Below are 18581 nucleotides of genomic sequence, written 5' to 3' on the forward strand. Positions count from 1 at the left end.
TAAAGCATTATATATTGTGGTTGATGTTATTATCTTGTCTCCTCATGTACCTCTAGATGGTGATGTTCCTGACAGGGTTTGGTTTGGAAAAGATATTTTCTATGATCATTTGTGTATTTTTAGGTGTAAAGCTTTTGTGCATGTTCCTAAGGATGAAAGAAAAAAGTTGGAAGCAAAAATATGACAGTGTATATTTTTGGAATATGGTCAGGATGAATTTAGGTATAGGTTGTATGATCCTATTAAAAAGAAGCTTGTTAGAAGTAGAGATATTGTCTTTGCTAAAGATCAGACCATTGAAGATATTGATAAAGTGGTGAAAGAAAAATCTTAGTGCAGTGATAGCTTGGTTGATACAGATCTTGTTCCTTTGCCATCTTTCCCAAATTCAGTTGAAGATGACACATATGAGGGTGTTGAAAATTTACAGCAGGATGTTGACAAGTCAGATATGTCTAATGGTGATAATGTTGAGCAACATGAGGCTGGTTCTTCTTCAGGTGTAGAGTCACTTCGTAGATCTACTAGAGAGAGGCAATCTTCTACTAGATATCCTGCATATGAGTATGCTTTGTTGACTGATGGTAAAGAGCATGAGAGCTATGAGGAGGCTATGTAAGATGCATAAAAAGAGATGTAGATTGAAGCCATGAAGGATGAGATGCAATCTCTTTATGACAATCATACCTTTGAGCTTGTACTGTTGCCTAAAGGTAAAAAAGCTTTGAAGAATCATTGGGTTTTAGAGTAAAGCAAGATGAGAAGTCATCATACCCACAATATAAATCTAGGTTGGTTGTAAAAGGCTTTAATCAAAAGAAAGGTATTGACTTTAAAAAGATATTCTTGCTAGTTGTTAAAATATCTTCTGTCAAAGTTGTTTTGAGCATGGTAGCAAGTCTTGATTTAGAAATTGAGCAAATGGATGTGAAGACCACCTTTCTCCATGGTGATCTTGAGGAAGAAATATACATGGTACAACCTGAAGGCTTTGAGAATAAAAGAAAGAAATACTATGTTTGCAAGTTGAGGAAGAGTTTGTATGGTTTAAAGCAAGCTCCTAGACAATGATACAAGAAGTTTGAGTCTTTTATCGGTGAGCATGATTTTGTTATATTGTTGCTCTATGTTGATGACATGTTCATTGTAGGTAAGAATACTTCAAGAATTGCTAGCTTGAAGAAAGAGTTGAGTAAATCATTTGCCATAAAGGACTTTAGAGTTGCAAGTCAGATTTTGGGCATGAAGATTGTTCATGATAGAATGGCAAAGAAGTTATGGCTATCACAAGAGAAATATATTGAGAAAGTACTTCAAAGATTCAACATGGACAAGGCAAAGGTAGTGAGTACCCCGCTTGGAGCATAGTTCAAGTTAAGCGTGAAGTAGAGTTCTTCTACAGATAAAGAAAAAAAGGACATGCAAAAGATTTCTTATGCTTCAGCAGTTGGCAGTTTGATGTATGTTATGGTGTGTACGAGGCCAGATATAGCTTACTCATTTGGGGTTGTCAGCAGATTTCTCTCAAATGTTGGTAAAGAGCATTGAAATGCTGTGAAATAGATTTTGAGATATCTTCGAGGCACAAGCAGAGTGTGTCTTTATTTTGGTGCGCAAAAGCCTATTTTGGTAGGTTATTCAAATTCAAATATGGCAGGTGATGTTCATTCTAGAAAGTCTATATCTTGATATTTGATTACTTCAGCAGGTGATGCAGTGTCTTGGCAGTCGAGACTTTAGAAGTGTGTGACACTATCTACCATAGAGGCAGAGTTTATTGTAGTAACAGAAGCAAGTAAAGAGTTATTGTGGATGAAAAAGTTTATGTAGAAACTTGGTTTTACTCAAAAGAAGTATGTTTTGTATTCTGACAGTAAGAGTGTGATTCATCTTGGTAAGAATTCTACATTTCATGCAAGGTCGAAGCATATTAATGTAAGGTATCATTAGATACGTGATGTGTTAGATGCAAAGCTCCTTGAGCTTGAAAAGATTCATACTGATGACAATGATGCAGATATGATGACCAAGGAGTTGCCTCATGAAAAGCTTGAAGTATGTTGCTCCACCGTCAGATTGGAAAAGTCTTCTACATAGTCAGTGAGGAGGAGATGTGTTGGATCGAGTCACCTTCATGTGAAGGACCCGATCCACTTAGGGCTATGAAAAGACACCCTTTTGAGAGGGCCATGTTTTTATTATAAAAAACAAGAGGAATAGAAGGGCACGATGACCCTATTTTTGTTGCACTCTTCCTTTGTGAAGTCTGGTTGCTCTTAGAAGAGAGAGAGAGAGAGAGAGAGAGAGAGAGAGAGAGAGAGAGAGAGGAGGAAGAAGGATGAGAAGTTTAGCTTGGCTGCATTTTGTTCTTTATCTTCTTCAAATATGCTTCTTGTTCTTGTGAAGATTGGGGCAAGAGAAACATGCTTTTATTGTGGAAAGGTCATCACTCATTATTAGGTGATATTCTTCCACTTCTACCTCTTTGTTTGCATTGTTATTTCTCTATTGCGATAATATGTAGGCTTATTGGAGTGTAGGCATTGTGTATGCCCATTTATAGCCATTCTTTATATCACATAGTAGAGTTGTTGTTGGGTTGTTCTCAAACCCGTGTTTTTTACCTCTCTTTTGAGAGGGTTATTCACGTAAAAATCAATATGTACCTCTCTCTTATTGTATTCTTTATTTTTTTTCGTATCCCTTGCTCGTGTGCATCAAAATATATATTTTGTGGTATCCTTTGAATGATAAGGGTTTTATTTTGGAGCTTGTGTGGAAGGAGTTGTTCTATTTGATATGTGCAAGGCATATAAGTGATTCTTTTTAAGGTTCTTTATCGCCATCGTCTTCATTTATGAAGTGGGTGCATTCAGTTTGTGTGCCTCTTTCCCAACAAAGAAGCCCAAAGGCAAGGCTCGAAGATAATAGTGTCCAGGATGAACGCCATCCTTGAATGAGTTATTAGCCACAATAAGAGGAATCAAAGGCCGACACATTCAAGATAGTATTCTCCTGGCCCATAAATTAGTCAACTCAATGTTGTCATAGAAAAGGAAGAGTGGCATCTTCAAAATTGATCTAGTAAAGGCCTACAATCTGGTCGAGTGGGACTTTCTAGAAAACACACTCTTCTTTGGCTTTGTGAATGAATGGGTTGAGAGGATTATGATATGTGTGAGAATCCCATCTTATGGAGTCTTTATTAATGGTGAACCAAACTAGATTAGTAGAGGATTGCCACAAGGCGACCCCATGTCATGTCCCTGTACTTGTTCCTTCTAGTCATGGAGCGACTCACTAAGAACCTGAACAAAGCAGAAGCACAGATGATATACCTGGTAAAAGTGTGGGGTTTTAGTTGGCACCACACATTATATGCTGACGATGTCCTCTTCTTTCTGAGAGACTATAAAAGCTCAATCATAATTTTTTAAAAATTGATTCAGTTGTTTGAAGAAGCATTAGGTCATTTGGTTAGTAAAGTGAAATCAACCTTTGTGACTTTCAATATGGGCATGAGTCGGGTCTCTCAAATTCAAAGGTGGAGTGGACGAAAGCCAGCAGCCCTTCTCTTTCAATTTCTAGGCCTCCCTCTTTTCATCAGTGTGTTGATGAGGAAACATATGTGTCAAGTACTAGTCGATAAGTTCATACGTCAACTAAGTGCATGGAAGGGTCAAAATCTCTCTTACATAGGCCGCATAACGTTGATTAAATTGGTGTTATCAGCATTTTCGGTGTATTGAATGTTGATCATCAAACTGTCAGTTGCAATTCGCAGAGATGATGCTAAGTTTCCTATGGAATGAGGAGCACCAGTAGAAGCATGATCATCTTCTCAAATGGATCAAAGTTTAATATATTTTTATTATTTTCTGACTGATACAAAACAATTCACTTGAGTATCGACCGATATAATTGAATTGGTGGCCCAGATTCAGGGCCGATGCTAATTAATACTGACAACATTGCTTGAGACGAATCAGGTGTAGATACCTATCAAAACCAAACACTATGTTGAGTGTAGACTGGCTAGGATGGCTTCCTCTGGTGTAAACAAGATTTGTAATCAGTGGCAGAACTAGGAATCTAAAATAGGTAGGCACAAACAAACAGTAAAAAGAACAGGTAGAAGAAAGTCAACTATATTGTTACATCATACAATGTGATTGTTTGCGCTATGTTATTCATATGTACCTTAAGATTTACCTATTGAATCGATACACATAGATCAAGGTAATGATCACATAAGAATACTTCTCAAATTATAAACTTTCGGAAAAAACCTATCTTTAATATTTCTCTCTTATCAGTAGGTCAGTAAATTGTAATGGCAAACCACCTGAGTGGTCTCCTTTAATTTTGGATTTGTATTAGTATTTTACTTCAACTGTACTTGGTAGGGGTCTGCCTAACCCCAACTAGATTATAAAAAATACCAATTTGACATGCATAGTAGCTCACTTGCTACTCCAATAAGAATAACTACATGAGTGTAGATAACCACCAAGCAACCTAGCCAGGGTAGAACTAACCCTCACCAACCTAGATCTAGGTCTAGCCCCATTCATCCTCCCCTTTGTGGGCAACTTGGTAAGTGGTTCACTAGCAAAGACTGAACGTGGGATGTGTTCTCTACTTCTATCGAGCCAAGTCCAAATTGGTTCCACTCATCCCCTATTTCATTTCAATCTTCACTCTTATTTGGGATTTCAATGATGCAAGTTGTTTTCATAAAATTGGACATCATCAAATCAACGGTTGACAAAACACAAAATCTTGTGATTTAAAAATCATACTTTGTCATCAAAACAATACGATCTAAGGGTCGATTCTTGTTAAATCGACCGTACTGAATTCATTTATAATGTCAGATTTGATCAAAACAACCTACATTGTAAGATTTAAGAGCAGTATGTAGATGTGGGAGATGCTCAATCCATCTAAGGGGATGTGTATTATTCAGAAGTTATTGAACACATTCTAAAAATAACATGGTTTTATAGAAATATTGTTATAAATAGATATAATCTTAAAATATGAGCAACATTTTCATATCATATAATTTGACATGTCAATATTAAAACTATAAAATAACTTTTGTATACATCTTTATATTAATGAGACTTCGTTAAGCTTTTCTCGAAACACCCACCTACCCATAAAAGCTATAGATAAGTTGGGTTACAACGAGGAGCACAACTCGAAATCCAAACTTATCCCAATTTTTGAATAAATGGGCGTTTCCAAAATGCAAAAATACCCCCTCAGAATAAAGGCCTGAGAGAGAGAGAGAGAGAGAGAGAGAGAGAGAGATGAACACAAACATCATGACTCTGACCAAAGTGGAGTATCCAGTGCTGGATCGGAACCCTCCCTTCACAAAGACTGTCACCAACTTCAGCACCCTCGATTACTTTCACCTTCTCACCATCATTGGCATCTCTGTTACCGTCGGATACCTCTCTGGTAATCCTCGAATTTCTTTCTCTTCTTTTTTTCATTTCTTTGGTTTGTTGGTATTCTTCTGTTGGTCTTTGGGATTCTTGAGTTTTGATTTATTTTGTGATTTGGAGGGATTAGGTGTCAAGCCCAATATCAGGGGCCCTTTGATGGTCACTAGCGGCTTAATCGGGTTAATGGGTGGATTCATGTATGCCTACCAGAACTCTGCGGGATGACTAATGGGTTTCTTCCCCAATGACAAAGAGGTAGCTCGATACAAGAAGTATAGGAACTAGGATTCCTTGGGTTTTGGAAGGGATTTTATGGTGCTCTTCTGATGTTTAGCGTCTCCACGATTAGATGGATTTTCTTATTGCTCAATTTCCTCACTTTTTTTTCTCTCAATCATATCATGATTGCATTTGTTGGTATATCTTGAATTGAAAAACCGGGTTTCACTCCTTTATAATAATGCTAAAGTCTGGCAATGTGCATTTTGGTTATCATATATGTCAGGATTGATTTTTAGATGGATGCCTGGATTTGGATTTTATGAGAGATTTAGTTTTTGAGTAGATAGGCATACCCATTAAGGGGTATATACAGAGTTTATTTATCAGTCTTGCTTTTTTTTATTTTTTCTTTCCCCTCTTTGTTTTGTTTTGGTCTTATATGACCCCACGATAAATTTTTTTTGACTTCTCTGTTCCTTTCTTATTGAATCTTGTTCTAGAATTTTGGGTTTTATATGGTTGAGAAAGTCACCTTAAAAGTGGCATTGGCTTACATTTGGACGTTCAAGTGATAGGTTCCCCATTGTTAAAGTTATGAACTTTATGTCTTCTTTTCTAAGTTACACTTGAAATTGAAAAAAAAAAACGACAGTTTGCCTTTCCGATAATCTTACTGAAATAAAAAATTAAGGCAACAATTATAACGTAGAAGCTTTTCTTATGTATAAAATTGGAAAGCGCACTTTGGATTGAGTTGTTTTTGACATAAAAGATTGACTTATTGTGTCATGAAATATGGTGGATTCTGCGCAATTGAATTTTTAAATGTTATTAGAAATTGTCTAAAGATATCAAATCTAAACACTCATTTAGTAATTAAACTATAGAGGTTGTGGTTGTGGATACAAAGCACTCATTCTAGCAGTCTATTTCTCTATTCCTTCCTATCCAAAGCTGCAACTTAGTGCACCACACATTATTTATTCCTCTCTTACAACTTCAAGTCTTCATTTCCATCTCTTTTCATATGTTTTTCCAACTTGTATCTTGTCAACCTTTCTCATGGATGTTGTGATAGATTTCTATGCAACTTGTTGAAACCAATCTTAGATGACACTCTTTTATTAGTAATAGTATTTTAAGTAGTGGTATCCATAAGCATCCTTTAATCTATTTATTTCTATTGTTATTTCATACATCCATTTTGTCATATACATATGCAATATATGTAGTCTCTCTTCCTATTATCGCTTAGTTGCTCAATGCCCAACATGATATAAGAATCTTGGTGTTCATCAAAACCTGCCATCTTCTTGTATATCCAAGCATCAAACCTTTTTTTCTGTATTGCATGGCCTTCTTTTCTAACTGTCACACCTTCTTCCCCTTTCCTCTACAGTTGCATTCCATATATATGGTATTATTGTATTGACTCAACCCATTTTGAAGACATTTCTCCAAATTTCTTTCATGTACATCTCTCTCGAATTTCAGCAATATCTTAAATATATTGTGATATTAAATTAAGCAATAAAAACACTTTTTATATTTCGATCATTTTATTTATAAATTATATATTTTGTACTTTTAAATTGTTATATATGCTAATATTTCCGCTCGATCTTCACAATGAAAACAATTTTATTTTTAGTTTACCATGAGATTCTTCCTCTCCTCGATATTTTCTTGAGAATGAGTTACAAAAGACTGCCCAAGTCTTTAGTTGTTTACAAGAACCCCCAACGCTTGTATTATTATATTCAGACGCCCTCCCTTTTTGTAATGTATTTCAAATACCCGCCAAAAGCACAAACTGACATTTTGGTCTTCTTCAATAAAAGAACCATTGTAGGCTTCTCATAAGCAAGCAAAAAACAAGGGCCATCTTAGTCACTTTGTTTACCAAGCAAAGTCCACTGAATCATTTCAGGTTGAAAACATGGGAAAAAGGAGTACCTCAAACATCAAACGACGTGACGTTCAGGCGCGCACGGCACATCCTTTTTGGACCCTTTAGCGGCGGTTGCAACTGCTAAAGGTCATTTGAGCGGAGGCTATTAGCGGCGCATACCAGTTCGATTCCGGTCGAATGTTTTTGGATGTTCGACCACGACCCCTACCCTGAAAACAGGCTGTTGAATCAAAATGTTAGGTGGCTATTTGTAAATAGCCGATAAGTCTGCAGCTTTCTCGTAAATTTTTCTTTTTCCGATACCAAAATTTGTGCGATTTGAGATGAACGTTTTAAAGCGGAGCCTAGATTGCTGGGCTGCCACTTTTACAAAATACTCTAAAGAAGATGGAGATTTTGGAAGCATGTCTGGACTCTGGATACATCACTTTTTAACTTACCATTAGCTGATGAGGCATTTTACAAAAAGAATAATTTGTTGATTTAAAATTTTCTTTCTTTTCCCCATGATTATTATTATTATTTGATAGGCAAAGCTCTCCACACCTTGGTCTGCATGAAATGGACAAGTTTGCATGCAAAATTTATTCAACCAGCTACCCTGGTCCTAAATGCCATGCCATTTACAATGTTCTCTGTGTCACAGAACTCTTGTATTCCTGAAATGGAATGATGGTGCTCACATAGCAAACAGTGGAAACAGTTGACATGGTTTCACCTCCACCCATCATTTCTTTCAACTCCATCATCAGAACCCACGTCAAGAATGGGTGCTTCCTGCAAGCATTCCATGTCTTCCACCGCATGAGAATGTTAGGTCATTCACCAGACAGCTACACCATCCCTCTAATGGCCAAGGCCTACGTATCCCTCTCTGCTTTGCAAGAAGGGAAGGCCTTGCACTCCTTATCCATCAAGCTTGGAATCCATTGTAACCTCTTCATCCAGACCTCACTCGTTGACATGTATTGTAAATGCGCCAGCTTTGGTTCTGCACGACAACTGTTTGATGAAATGCCTCAGAGGGATGCCGTCTCTTGGAATGCCTTCTTCACATTCCTTGCAGAGAGCGCTGATGAAGTTTCTTCCTTCCTCAATCTCATGAGATATTCAGATGTGAAACCAGACCTTGCTACCATTCTCACCATACTTCCTGCTTTCAGGTATCCTTGTCGGTTGTATCAGGGGATGTCTGTTCACTGTTTGGCAATCAAGAGTGGGTTGATTGTGGATGCTGTGTTGGCCACTTCATTCATTGGCATGTATGGCAAGAGTGATGATCTGGGTTCTGCCTGAATTTTGTTTGAGGAGATGGTTTTCAAAGATCTGATATCATGGAATGCCATGATTGGTGGGTGCTGCCAAAATGGATGTTACAGAGAAGCAGTTGAGCTGTTCTTGCAAATGAGGTTGGAGAATGTAAGTGTCGATTCTACATGTCTTCTAACTATCATGTCTGCTTTATCTCATTTGGGTAGTTTAAGGCAAGGTCAATCTGTTCATGCTTTCAGTCTCAAGCATGGGATGGAACATGATGTGTTGTTATATAATTCTATTGTAGATATGTATGTGAAGTGCTCGGATTTGAGATCTGCTGAAGCCTTGTTTCAGACGATGCAATTTGTAGATGTTACATCATGGAACCCGATCATTCATGGATGTCTGCCCAATGGAAATTATGCAAAAGCAACTGCCTATTTCAGGGAGATGCTGCTCTCAGAAGGTAGAGTTGATGATATAACTCTTTCCTGTATCGTGTCAGCATGTGCTGATCTGAGAGAACTCAGAGTTGGAAAATCGGTTCATGGTTGGGAAATCAAGAGATCTGGGGATCTGAATGTTTCTGTAGGCAATGCTCTTATTAGGATGTACTCGAAATGTGAGAAGATCAATGCGGCAGTGAATGTATTTAAGGGATTGTCTTATAGGGATATTATATCATGGAATTCAATGATTGATGGACTTGTAGAGAATGGCCGAGCTTCAGAAGCTTTCAGTTATATGCGTGATATGCAGTTGGCTGGTGTCAGACCTGATTCAATTACTATACTGGCTATACTTCCACTTTGTGCTGAACTTTATCTTCTACAGCAGGGAAGAGCGATTCACTGTCTTGTTATTCGCAGGAAATTCGATGTGGACTCTTCTGTAACAAATAGTTTGATGGACATGTATTCAAAATGTGAAGATGTGAAATCTGGAGAACTGCCGTTTGAAATGATGCCTGAAAGAGATTTGATCTCATGGAACACCATGATTGCTGGATACTCACAGAATGAGTATGCAGGAGAGGCATGGTCCTTGTTTCGTGAGTTGTTTGCTTCTGATGTAACTTGCAGCCTGACTACTCTGTTAGCGTTGCTGCCTTCTTGTCACTCTGAGGAATCACTACAACCAGGAACATCTCTTCACTGTTGGATGCTTAAATTGGGATTTTCAGCCTATGGTTCTGCTCTAAATGCTCTCATGTTCATGTATATAAACTGTGGAGACTTGTCTGCTGCTCGCTTATTGTTTCAGGACGTTCCAACTCCAGACTTGGTTACATGGAACACAATCATTGCGGGATGCACCCAGTTAAGCTTTTATAGAGACGCTTTGGATATTTTTAACCAGATGAGGAGTGCAGGAATGTATCCCGACTCAATCACTCTTGTTAGTGTGCTATCAGGTTGTGGCCATCTGGAATTCCTTGGTCATGTCATGGCCATTCATGGCTTTGCACTTAAAACAGCACTAGACTCTGATCTTCGTGTAAGCAACACATTGATATTAACGTATTGTAGGTGCAAGGTTGTTGAAGCTGCAGAATCAATATTTGCTGGAATTGATTATAGAAATATATGTTCATGGAATTCAATGATCTCTGGTCTTGTGCAGAATGGATGTACCAAGAGAGCCATCAAACTCTTTCATCAAATGGAATTTGACCCTAATGTGATTACCCTTGTTAATATGATATCTGTTTGCACACAGTCAGGAGCTTTGGCAGTTGGTAAGAGCATAAACGGGTACATCCTTCGGCTGGGGTTGCTTCAAAACATCTATATAAATGCAGCACTTGTGGATATGTACAGCAAATGTGGTAGACTCGATATTGCAGTAAGAACATTTGATAATTCAATGGAGAAATCAGTCGTATCTTGGAATTCCATGATTGCTGCTTATGGATTTCATGGCTTGGGTAAAAAAGCTCTTGAATTGTTCTCAGAGATGTGCATGATGGGCATAAAACCAACCAAGAGCACCTTCATCAGCCTGCTTTCAGCATGCAGTCACTCGGGGCTGGTGGATGAAGGATTAAGGCATTTTAGTAGAATGTCAAAAGAATTCAATATAACTCCTAGCACCGAGCATTACGTATGCATGATAGATCTGTTTGGAAAAGCAGGACGAATTTATCAGGCGTGTGAATTTATTAAAGAGATTAAAATAGAAGCTGCACCCGGTGTGTGGGGTGCACTCTTGAGTGCATGCAAGGATCACAGCAATTTAGAAGTAGGAAAGCAGGTAGCTCAGTACCTGTTTGACTTGGATCCGGGAAACATTGGATATTATGTATCACTTTCCAACATGTATGCAGCTGCTGGAAATTGGTCATACGCATCAAAGCTCAGGGAAATTATCAAAATTAGGGGATTAAGAAAACTGGCAGGCTGGAGTCTTGCTGATTCTTGTTCAGGGGAAGAACAGATGAGTGCATTCTCACACTTGTCACTCTATTAGTAAGACAAAATTGATACGAACTTCTGATTCTGTACACTAAACTTTCCTTCATTTCTTAGGCTGATATTAAACAAGTAGTCAAGAGTAAATACTGTACAAGAGCAATGTGAAAAGAAGATATACAGTAGAGCCCAAAAGTCTTGTTCACATAAAAAATAAGGGTTGTTAACAATGAGGAAAGGAAAAGGAGATCATAGAATAACTGGAATTCTTGCTTATTTTTCAGGTAAACCGTTGATGAATTGGATGCAGATTGAGCTTTGCAGTTAGGTTTCGTATGACACGAGCACTAGAATGGCTATATGATACTGGACATGGTCGATTCTTCAATTTAATGGGGATTTGTGCCCCAAGAAGAAAACTGCAGACTTTCTTCTAAAATGTGCTTCCTAAGTTTTCAGCATCATATTCCTCAGCCATAAGGACACTTAATGCAATTAAGGGACACCCTTAATCAAGAATCCAGGCACACCTTTAACTTTCTGATCAAACGCAATTGCTTCCAAAGGCTAATAATGGGTCTCACCAACCACGAAGTATCACCATGCCTAGCTTACTGATCATACACATTTGCTTAGTAGTGGATCTTACCAACCCGAGTATCACCATGCCTTCCTTGCCCATGTCTTTACCCTGGACTCACCATACCAACAAGTTTGGGATCATTGAGGTTTGTGACACTGGTTTGCATCTGGAGATGTCAAACGAGATAAAATCAGGTCATTCACCTTGGATGCTCTTCATCACAAAATGAACGACACCATGAAAAAAGTTTGGTTTAAGAAGTAGATGGGTTATTTAAAATTGGATGGTTAGTTTTTGTTAGAATTTGAAACGATCAAACGGGACTGCTTTGTCCCCAGATCCATGTGTTATCAAGCGTGGGACAACTCACGTTGAGACCATTTTGTCCCCGGCTGGATTTTGTCCGGCATTTCAAACGCTCATCCTTACAAGGGTTGACAAGTCCAGAAATAGTCGTAGTACTCTGGTTTACCAATGGGATCAAGTAGAGTCTCTACTGTAGAGAGTGTTATACAGGATAGCACGTTTCTTGTAACCTTTCTCCAAACTATTCTCAGCTTATCCGAACTAAGAACTATAAACAAAGAATCTTCTGAATCATCGAGTTAGTAAAGCCATCTTCCAAACCACATACAAAGGTATTCGCATAAGTTCATTAGAGAACTAAAAAAAGTATCATGTAACTTCAAGGGTATTTTCTATTGAAAATGTATGGTATATACACCTTTGATTATAACCAGTATTGAGAAAAAAAGATGCCCAGGAGACGATATCAGAATTTTGGAGAGAACAGAAACAAAAACTCATCTCTCTTGCCACCTTCACATCAAGAAAAATTGCATAATTTACAAGAGCTAGAAAAGAACTATACAACAATTAGAGCTTCAAGATATGAGATGAGGCTTATTCCCTTAATCGGCATTCCTGTCTAGAATTTCCGACTCCTCGAGCTGATTATTACTCTCTTCACTTTTCTTTGGTTTTTCAGGGGATGATCCAAATAACTGAACTGTCAAACTTCCACCTGTGAAAAACAAGTTGCCAACGTGAAATCAATCAGAAATCAAGCAAATGAGTTGAATATGAAAAGAGGATATTTGCTACCAGAATTTTAAAACAATTGCTTGCCAATATATCATAGAAAAGCGAGCACCTAGAAGGACCTCAAGCACCAAGGAAAAAAGCCAATTTGGAACTAGCAACTCCTTGTTGTTAAATGACACATAGTGGGACACCTTTTTCCATAGTTATAAAAGTATGGATAAACAAACTAAGAAGAGGTGAACCAGAATGCTAAAAATTATCAAAGAAAAAAAAACAAAAATAATGCGGCAAGAGTTGATAAACTTACATAGCAATGACAAATGATAGTAGCGTGCAGAAAAATACATAATTAATAGAGACCATAATTTTGCATATTTTCATGAGCAAGAACTCAATTGAAATTGTAAGCTACCATGCAATACGTCAAAATTGATGTTAATGTCACCCTTCTTGGCATTATTTTTTTCCTATTATATATTGACGATATGATTATAAGTATTGAAGATATCTGTTTGTTTTTTTCAATACTATAATGTGCAACTTCATGAATAATTTAAAATGGCCTTAGCATTTTCTAAATATTTCCTACATGTTGAAGTTGATTATTCTCAACATGGATCCTTACTATTCGAGCCAAACTCACAGCTGATGCCATTGCTTACAAACACCATGTGCACTATCATTTCTCAAGTTGTTTATCCTATGAGTCAGTTCCAATGGAGTACATGGCTTAAAGATTAGTTGATACATTTAGCTCCCAGGACTAAAAGAAGTTTTCTTGTATGAATCCCTTCCACAAATGGTCGTTGAAGTGGATTCATACCACACAGGATATTGTGAAGGCACACTCCATCGCCGGTGTTCCTTAGGCCATTCTCCTACTTGAAGAAAGCAATATTACAAGTGCATGTTGGAAACAACAGATGAGAATTCTCACCAGGCCCAAAATTTTTCTTGTTTGGCTGAAGTCAGAAAGACAAATATATGGAAGTCAACAATTAGAGCTTCAAGATTCTCTTAAAAAGATTTTCTTAAAATTGCCTAGGGAGGTGTTGGTTAATATTCCCTTGAAAAAGCAGAAAGATGACCAGCTACATCATGCCAACGATGTGGATATTTTCTTTAATTATCTTAAAACCAGGCACCATAATTCTCTTAAAAAGTATCTTACCCAGTACAAGCACAGCACCGAACCACCCCATGGCACCCCACCTCTCATGAAGCATGAACCATGCAAAAGCAGCCCCCCAAAGAGGTTCCAAACCATATATAATAGCAGTCTCTGTTGCTGAAACATCTCGCATGGCAGTCAACTGCATGTTTATTCATAGTTGACAATATATTATAATGCAATCAACAGCAAGTTGAACAACAATCACTTCCCCAGAAATGTTGATAATTATCAGCCTATGTCACATGGGTGCGGGTGCGGGCGGGGGTGCGGCACTTTAAAAAAACTTGGGTGCGGGGTTGCGGCAAAAATATAAATATATAAATATATAAATAAATATATATATATATATATATATATATAAAGTCCAAAAGTTGGACATAAATGACCCTGGGTGTGTTGACTGCACCCAGGGTCAGGTTGACCGCATCGAGTGCGGGTGCGGGTGTGGCACCTAGTTGAAGAGTCCCTGTGACATAGTTATCAGCATAATATGAACATACCTCAGCCCATAAGCACAAGACCGTTGAGAAAATGCCAGTGTATAATGCTGGCACCCATGGAAACGCAAGTAAACCATCCCACATTGCAGCCCAAGATATTGAGTTCATCTGATGAGTGTCAAACAACCCACTTTTCACGAAATACCAGATTGCTGATGATAAAGCTACAACCCAGACCTGAAGGTCATTATCATTTTTATTCAACATTAACGGGGTGGAGAAAAATATGAAAGAATTACCAGAAAGAATATGATGACATAAGAATCAAAAAGAGCATGAGAGACGTCCTACTTCATATCCAAGAAGAGCCAAAAACTTTTCTTTTTTTGTTGTTCTTGAATAGTGTTCAGTTCTAAGCATGTGGATCCCGAAAGTAACAGCACTCAAAAAGTTCAAGAAATCCCCAACCTTGAACATATTGATCATAAGGAGGTAAGTCAGGCACACGTATTCAAATAGCAAGAAGCAATTCTCTGTTACAAGTCATCGTTTTGATCAATTTAAAATCACAAAACAATGGAGCCTGAAGAAACCATTCAAAGTATTTAGAGCTTACAGTAGGTGGAGAACCACTAGATTCAATCAGCCCAATTCCAACAAGTGAAGCAATGGCACCAAACCATGTAAGCAAAGGAATCCTTGCTCCTAAAATACCATCGATCAAGGGCACAACAATCACCTGGCCATGTAATGAAAAACTTCAGATCTCAATCTTGTACTAGACTAGTCCTAGAATGAATGGATTAGTACTCAAAGGAGGTTGCAGAACTTATTTACTTTTTTCTTGGTATCATGTAAATGTCATAAAGGAACTGAGGTAAGGAAATTACTGTGAATGAAGAGATAAATGATGCACGTCCCGCATCAGATGTAAGAAGTCCAAGGGCTTGAGTTAGATAACCCAAACTAATCCAGAAGCCCAACTCCAATCCTGCAGTCCGGGTCTCAGAATCCTTGTGGTCCCGCATTATGAAGGGCAGAAATGGCACAGCTGATACAGCAAATCTTACAACTGTAAATAAAGCCGGATCCATGATAGCTTCTACCGCTTTGACCACCGGAATATTGCTTGCTAAAAACAAAGAGAGAAGCAAGTGAAGCAGCATTAGTAATATATCATGGCAAAAATAAGATGATATACACAGTTTTGTAACAAAGCTCATAAATAGATCCCTAAAGCAAACACCAATTCATTGTAGAATTGGGATAACTTATAACAATCACGACACAACCATCAGTTCCATGGTTGAGATATAAGAATGAATAAGCAATAAAAGCCAAAAAAACGCAAGCACAAACTCTGAAATACAAAATTTTCACATGTATGACTTCTGCACAGTAAGGTATATGAAAATTCTGTATGTTTCAAAGTGTCAAACCATAGGCAGAAAGTCTGCAAAATAATAAGATCTAAAGGATGCCACGTCACCCTTGGACAGTTGACAAGGGGTCACCCACCGATTTTTCCTAACTAACGATACATGTAAATGTTAACTATTATCAAAGGTGCATATATTGAGTAGAAAGCACCGTTTCTTCATAGATCAGACCCCGGAGATATGATTTGTACAAGTTGTTAATGCAGTGAACATGTTAACATCCACAATAAGCCTAGATCTTGAAGGATATATATATATATATATATATATATATATATATATATATATATAGAGAGAGAGAGAGAGAGAGAGAGAGACAACGGCATGGGCATAGATATGGTCATCTTCCTTCCCATCTTCCACAAAACTAAGTGCCCACATGTTCGAAAAAGTCAATTCATAATTCGACCTTATACTTACAAATTATGCAGATAACAAGTGAAGCTCAACTTGTAACTTAATGCATCACACACCAGAAAAATGGACTGTCAGGTGCATATATCATAGCCCACCTGCCCATACCAAAGACATCTACATACACTTTGCTTGAAGATGTCCATTATACAAATAGGGCACTGCCCACAAATCATCAGTAACACTGCATAAAACTAAATGGCCACATGAAAAAAAGAAATTCAATTGGTAATATTTTCATTTTATCTCATAAAATATATAGATAGCAAGGGCACCTCAACTTTATTAACTTCACGCATCATGCCAATGAACTGAAACTCAAGTGTCAGATGCATATATCATCGCCTACTTATGCATACCAAAGCCATCTACATACACTTCTCTTGAAGATGTTCACTATCCATGAATGAGCACTGTCCCACAAATGATCACTATAATGATTGCTAATCGTTTCATGCCCTAGCTCCAAGGATTTGAAGGATCAGCTGCAAAGCACAATATGGTATGCAACATTTCAATTAATAAATGAAGTTGCTTATGCGGTGTAAGTAATTACAATTAGGGAAAGATCAAGCATGCCTTCTCATATAGCATAATATCAATTGTAGTCAAAATGTAATGTTAACTATTTGGATACCAGCCCATGGACAAATGTAGAATTCTTCTTCGCTAACTTCAAAAGAAGAAGCGGTGAGAGAGCTCTGTTAAACGATCCCAGCTATTGATTTCTCATACTCTGTCTTCCCCGTCAAGTTTTTGACAATTTTTCAGTTTCAATCTACATCTAGAAACAACTGCAGAAACTAAAAACCGTTCTACTCGTTTGATTACAGAGCCAAGAATCATAGTATTTGTTAATGATGGCAATAAGTCCAAAAGTTTTTAAAAGAATACCTAGAAGAAAACAAATCAATAACAAACTAGAATTAAATACACAAATTCAGCAAAATGACCAAAAAGCACCATGGAGTTGTTCAAAAGCAAGGATACCAAAGATTATGGTGCTAATGTTGAGCAATATGATGCTCCTCACTTTCTTGGAAGCAAAGAAAATCCTCTTCCAGACGGGCTGCTTAGAGATCGAAGAATTAGACCAATTCAAGAGAAATCTAGGAAACACACCCCCATTTCTTGCTACATTCTCATCGCTATCTTCCTCCCCGACTATGAAGAAGCTACTATCTGCAAACCTGCCTACCAGACCATGCTTCAAAACCCTCTTCGGAGTGAAATTCTCAGAAGATTTCAGAGGAACAAGAGATGGGTTCGGACGTGAATCCTTGATTCCGCCATGTGGGGACTCGTCCAACGAGAACCTCACAAAACGGGCACCTCTGCGATTAGGTCTGGTGAAAGAATTGTCCGAGAAAACGCAGATTTTCGAAGATTTGATGAAGAAAGAGATACCAACGACGTTTTTGGTCGTCCCTCTCCACGGGGAAGATGGAGAAGCCATGAAAAAGAAGGCTGAAGGAATCGTTCAGAGAGGGAAACAATTTGATGGGTCACTAAGAATTCGAAGAGAATTGAAAGGGAAGGCGAAGGGGATGAAGACGGAGCTCTGATGGCGTTTTCTCCATTGCTGCAGATCAAAAAGCCTACCGTAAAAGAAGGGTTGAATACTTTCGAAAGAAAAAACAAAACAAGGGTTCAAACTGATAGTCAGAGATGGCTTCTCATCCTTGTGAACCTCTCTCAGGTTGTTTTGTGATGATGTGAGAGAGATTTTTAGTTTTCATGAGTGGCCCAAGGGAGTTGGCGTAGTGGGGTGGGACCTTGCCTGCTAGGCGAGCAGTCAAGGTTTGGGGTCGTCTTTCTTCGCAAGCCGATGCCTAGCGTAAGCCCCGAAGGCAAGGGTCCTAGCCTCAGAATTTTACGCTGCCAGCAAGACCACCATAGGTATGGCAGGCTGAGACAGCACGGCCGGGTCTTCGTGTTGAGTCCGGTTTTTAGGGTTATAAATTCAAAAAAAAAAAAGAAGTGAGCATGGGTGGATTCGTCCTGGGTATTGCAGACTTGGACCCAGGCCGAGCCCACACAAGTAGGATGTACTCGAGTTGGATTTCAGTCAGATGTAGTCACATGCAGCTCAATCTGATTCGAATTCGAATGGGAAAGGTTTTCAATAAATCCACCAACAGGGGCTCCGCTTGTTTGGTAAGTGCACTTCACCTTGTGTTGGGACGATGCAGGTTCGAATCCCAATTATATCGTTGTATAACTAAC

The 18581-nt window shown here is 38.2% G+C and overlaps 1 protein-coding gene and 2 pseudogenes across 6 annotated transcripts; 2 read left to right on the top strand and 1 right to left on the bottom strand.

Moving 5' to 3' along the window:
- The first annotated feature begins 5318 nt into the window (after positions 1 to 5318).
- LOC149816099 (uncharacterized) lies at positions 5319 to 5744 on the top strand (annotated as a pseudogene). The gene is made up of 2 exons (XR_016427750.1): positions 5319 to 5472; positions 5587 to 5744. The product of XR_016427750.1 is annotated as an uncharacterized LOC149816099 (transcript).
- Positions 5745 to 8301: 2557 nt separating this feature from the next.
- Positions 8302 to 11319, top strand: LOC149816100 (pentatricopeptide repeat-containing protein At4g19220, mitochondrial pseudogene; annotated as a pseudogene).
- A 1198-nt stretch (positions 11320 to 12517) lies between these two features.
- On the bottom strand, positions 12518 to 18016 carry LOC149816101 (uncharacterized). Of its 5 annotated transcripts, none has more exons than XM_089987486.1 (7): positions 17478 to 18016; positions 15393 to 15634; positions 15119 to 15241; positions 14854 to 14970; positions 14563 to 14739; positions 14060 to 14201; positions 12518 to 12868 (listed from the first exon to the last, which is right to left on the bottom strand). In XM_089987486.1, the coding sequence occupies exons 1-7, from the start codon at positions 17809 to 17811 to the stop codon at positions 12756 to 12758; spliced, it is 1248 nt and encodes a 415-aa protein (XP_089843612.1). In that variant the 5' UTR covers positions 17812 to 18016; the 3' UTR covers positions 12518 to 12755. The 5 variants fall into 5 exon arrangements, with proteins under 5 accessions (XP_089843612.1, XP_089843611.1, XP_089843615.1 ...); XM_089987485.1 differs by having other exon boundaries at positions 17346 to 18016; XM_089987489.1 differs by having other exon boundaries at positions 17389 to 17519.
- Between the last annotated feature and the right edge of the window lie 565 nt (positions 18017 to 18581).

This window comes from Nuphar pumila, chromosome 14 (genome assembly GCF_984573655.1).
Source record: "Nuphar pumila chromosome 14, dmNupPumi1.hap1.1, whole genome shotgun sequence".
Lineage (NCBI taxonomy): Eukaryota > Viridiplantae > Streptophyta > Magnoliopsida > Nymphaeales > Nymphaeaceae > Nuphar > Nuphar pumila.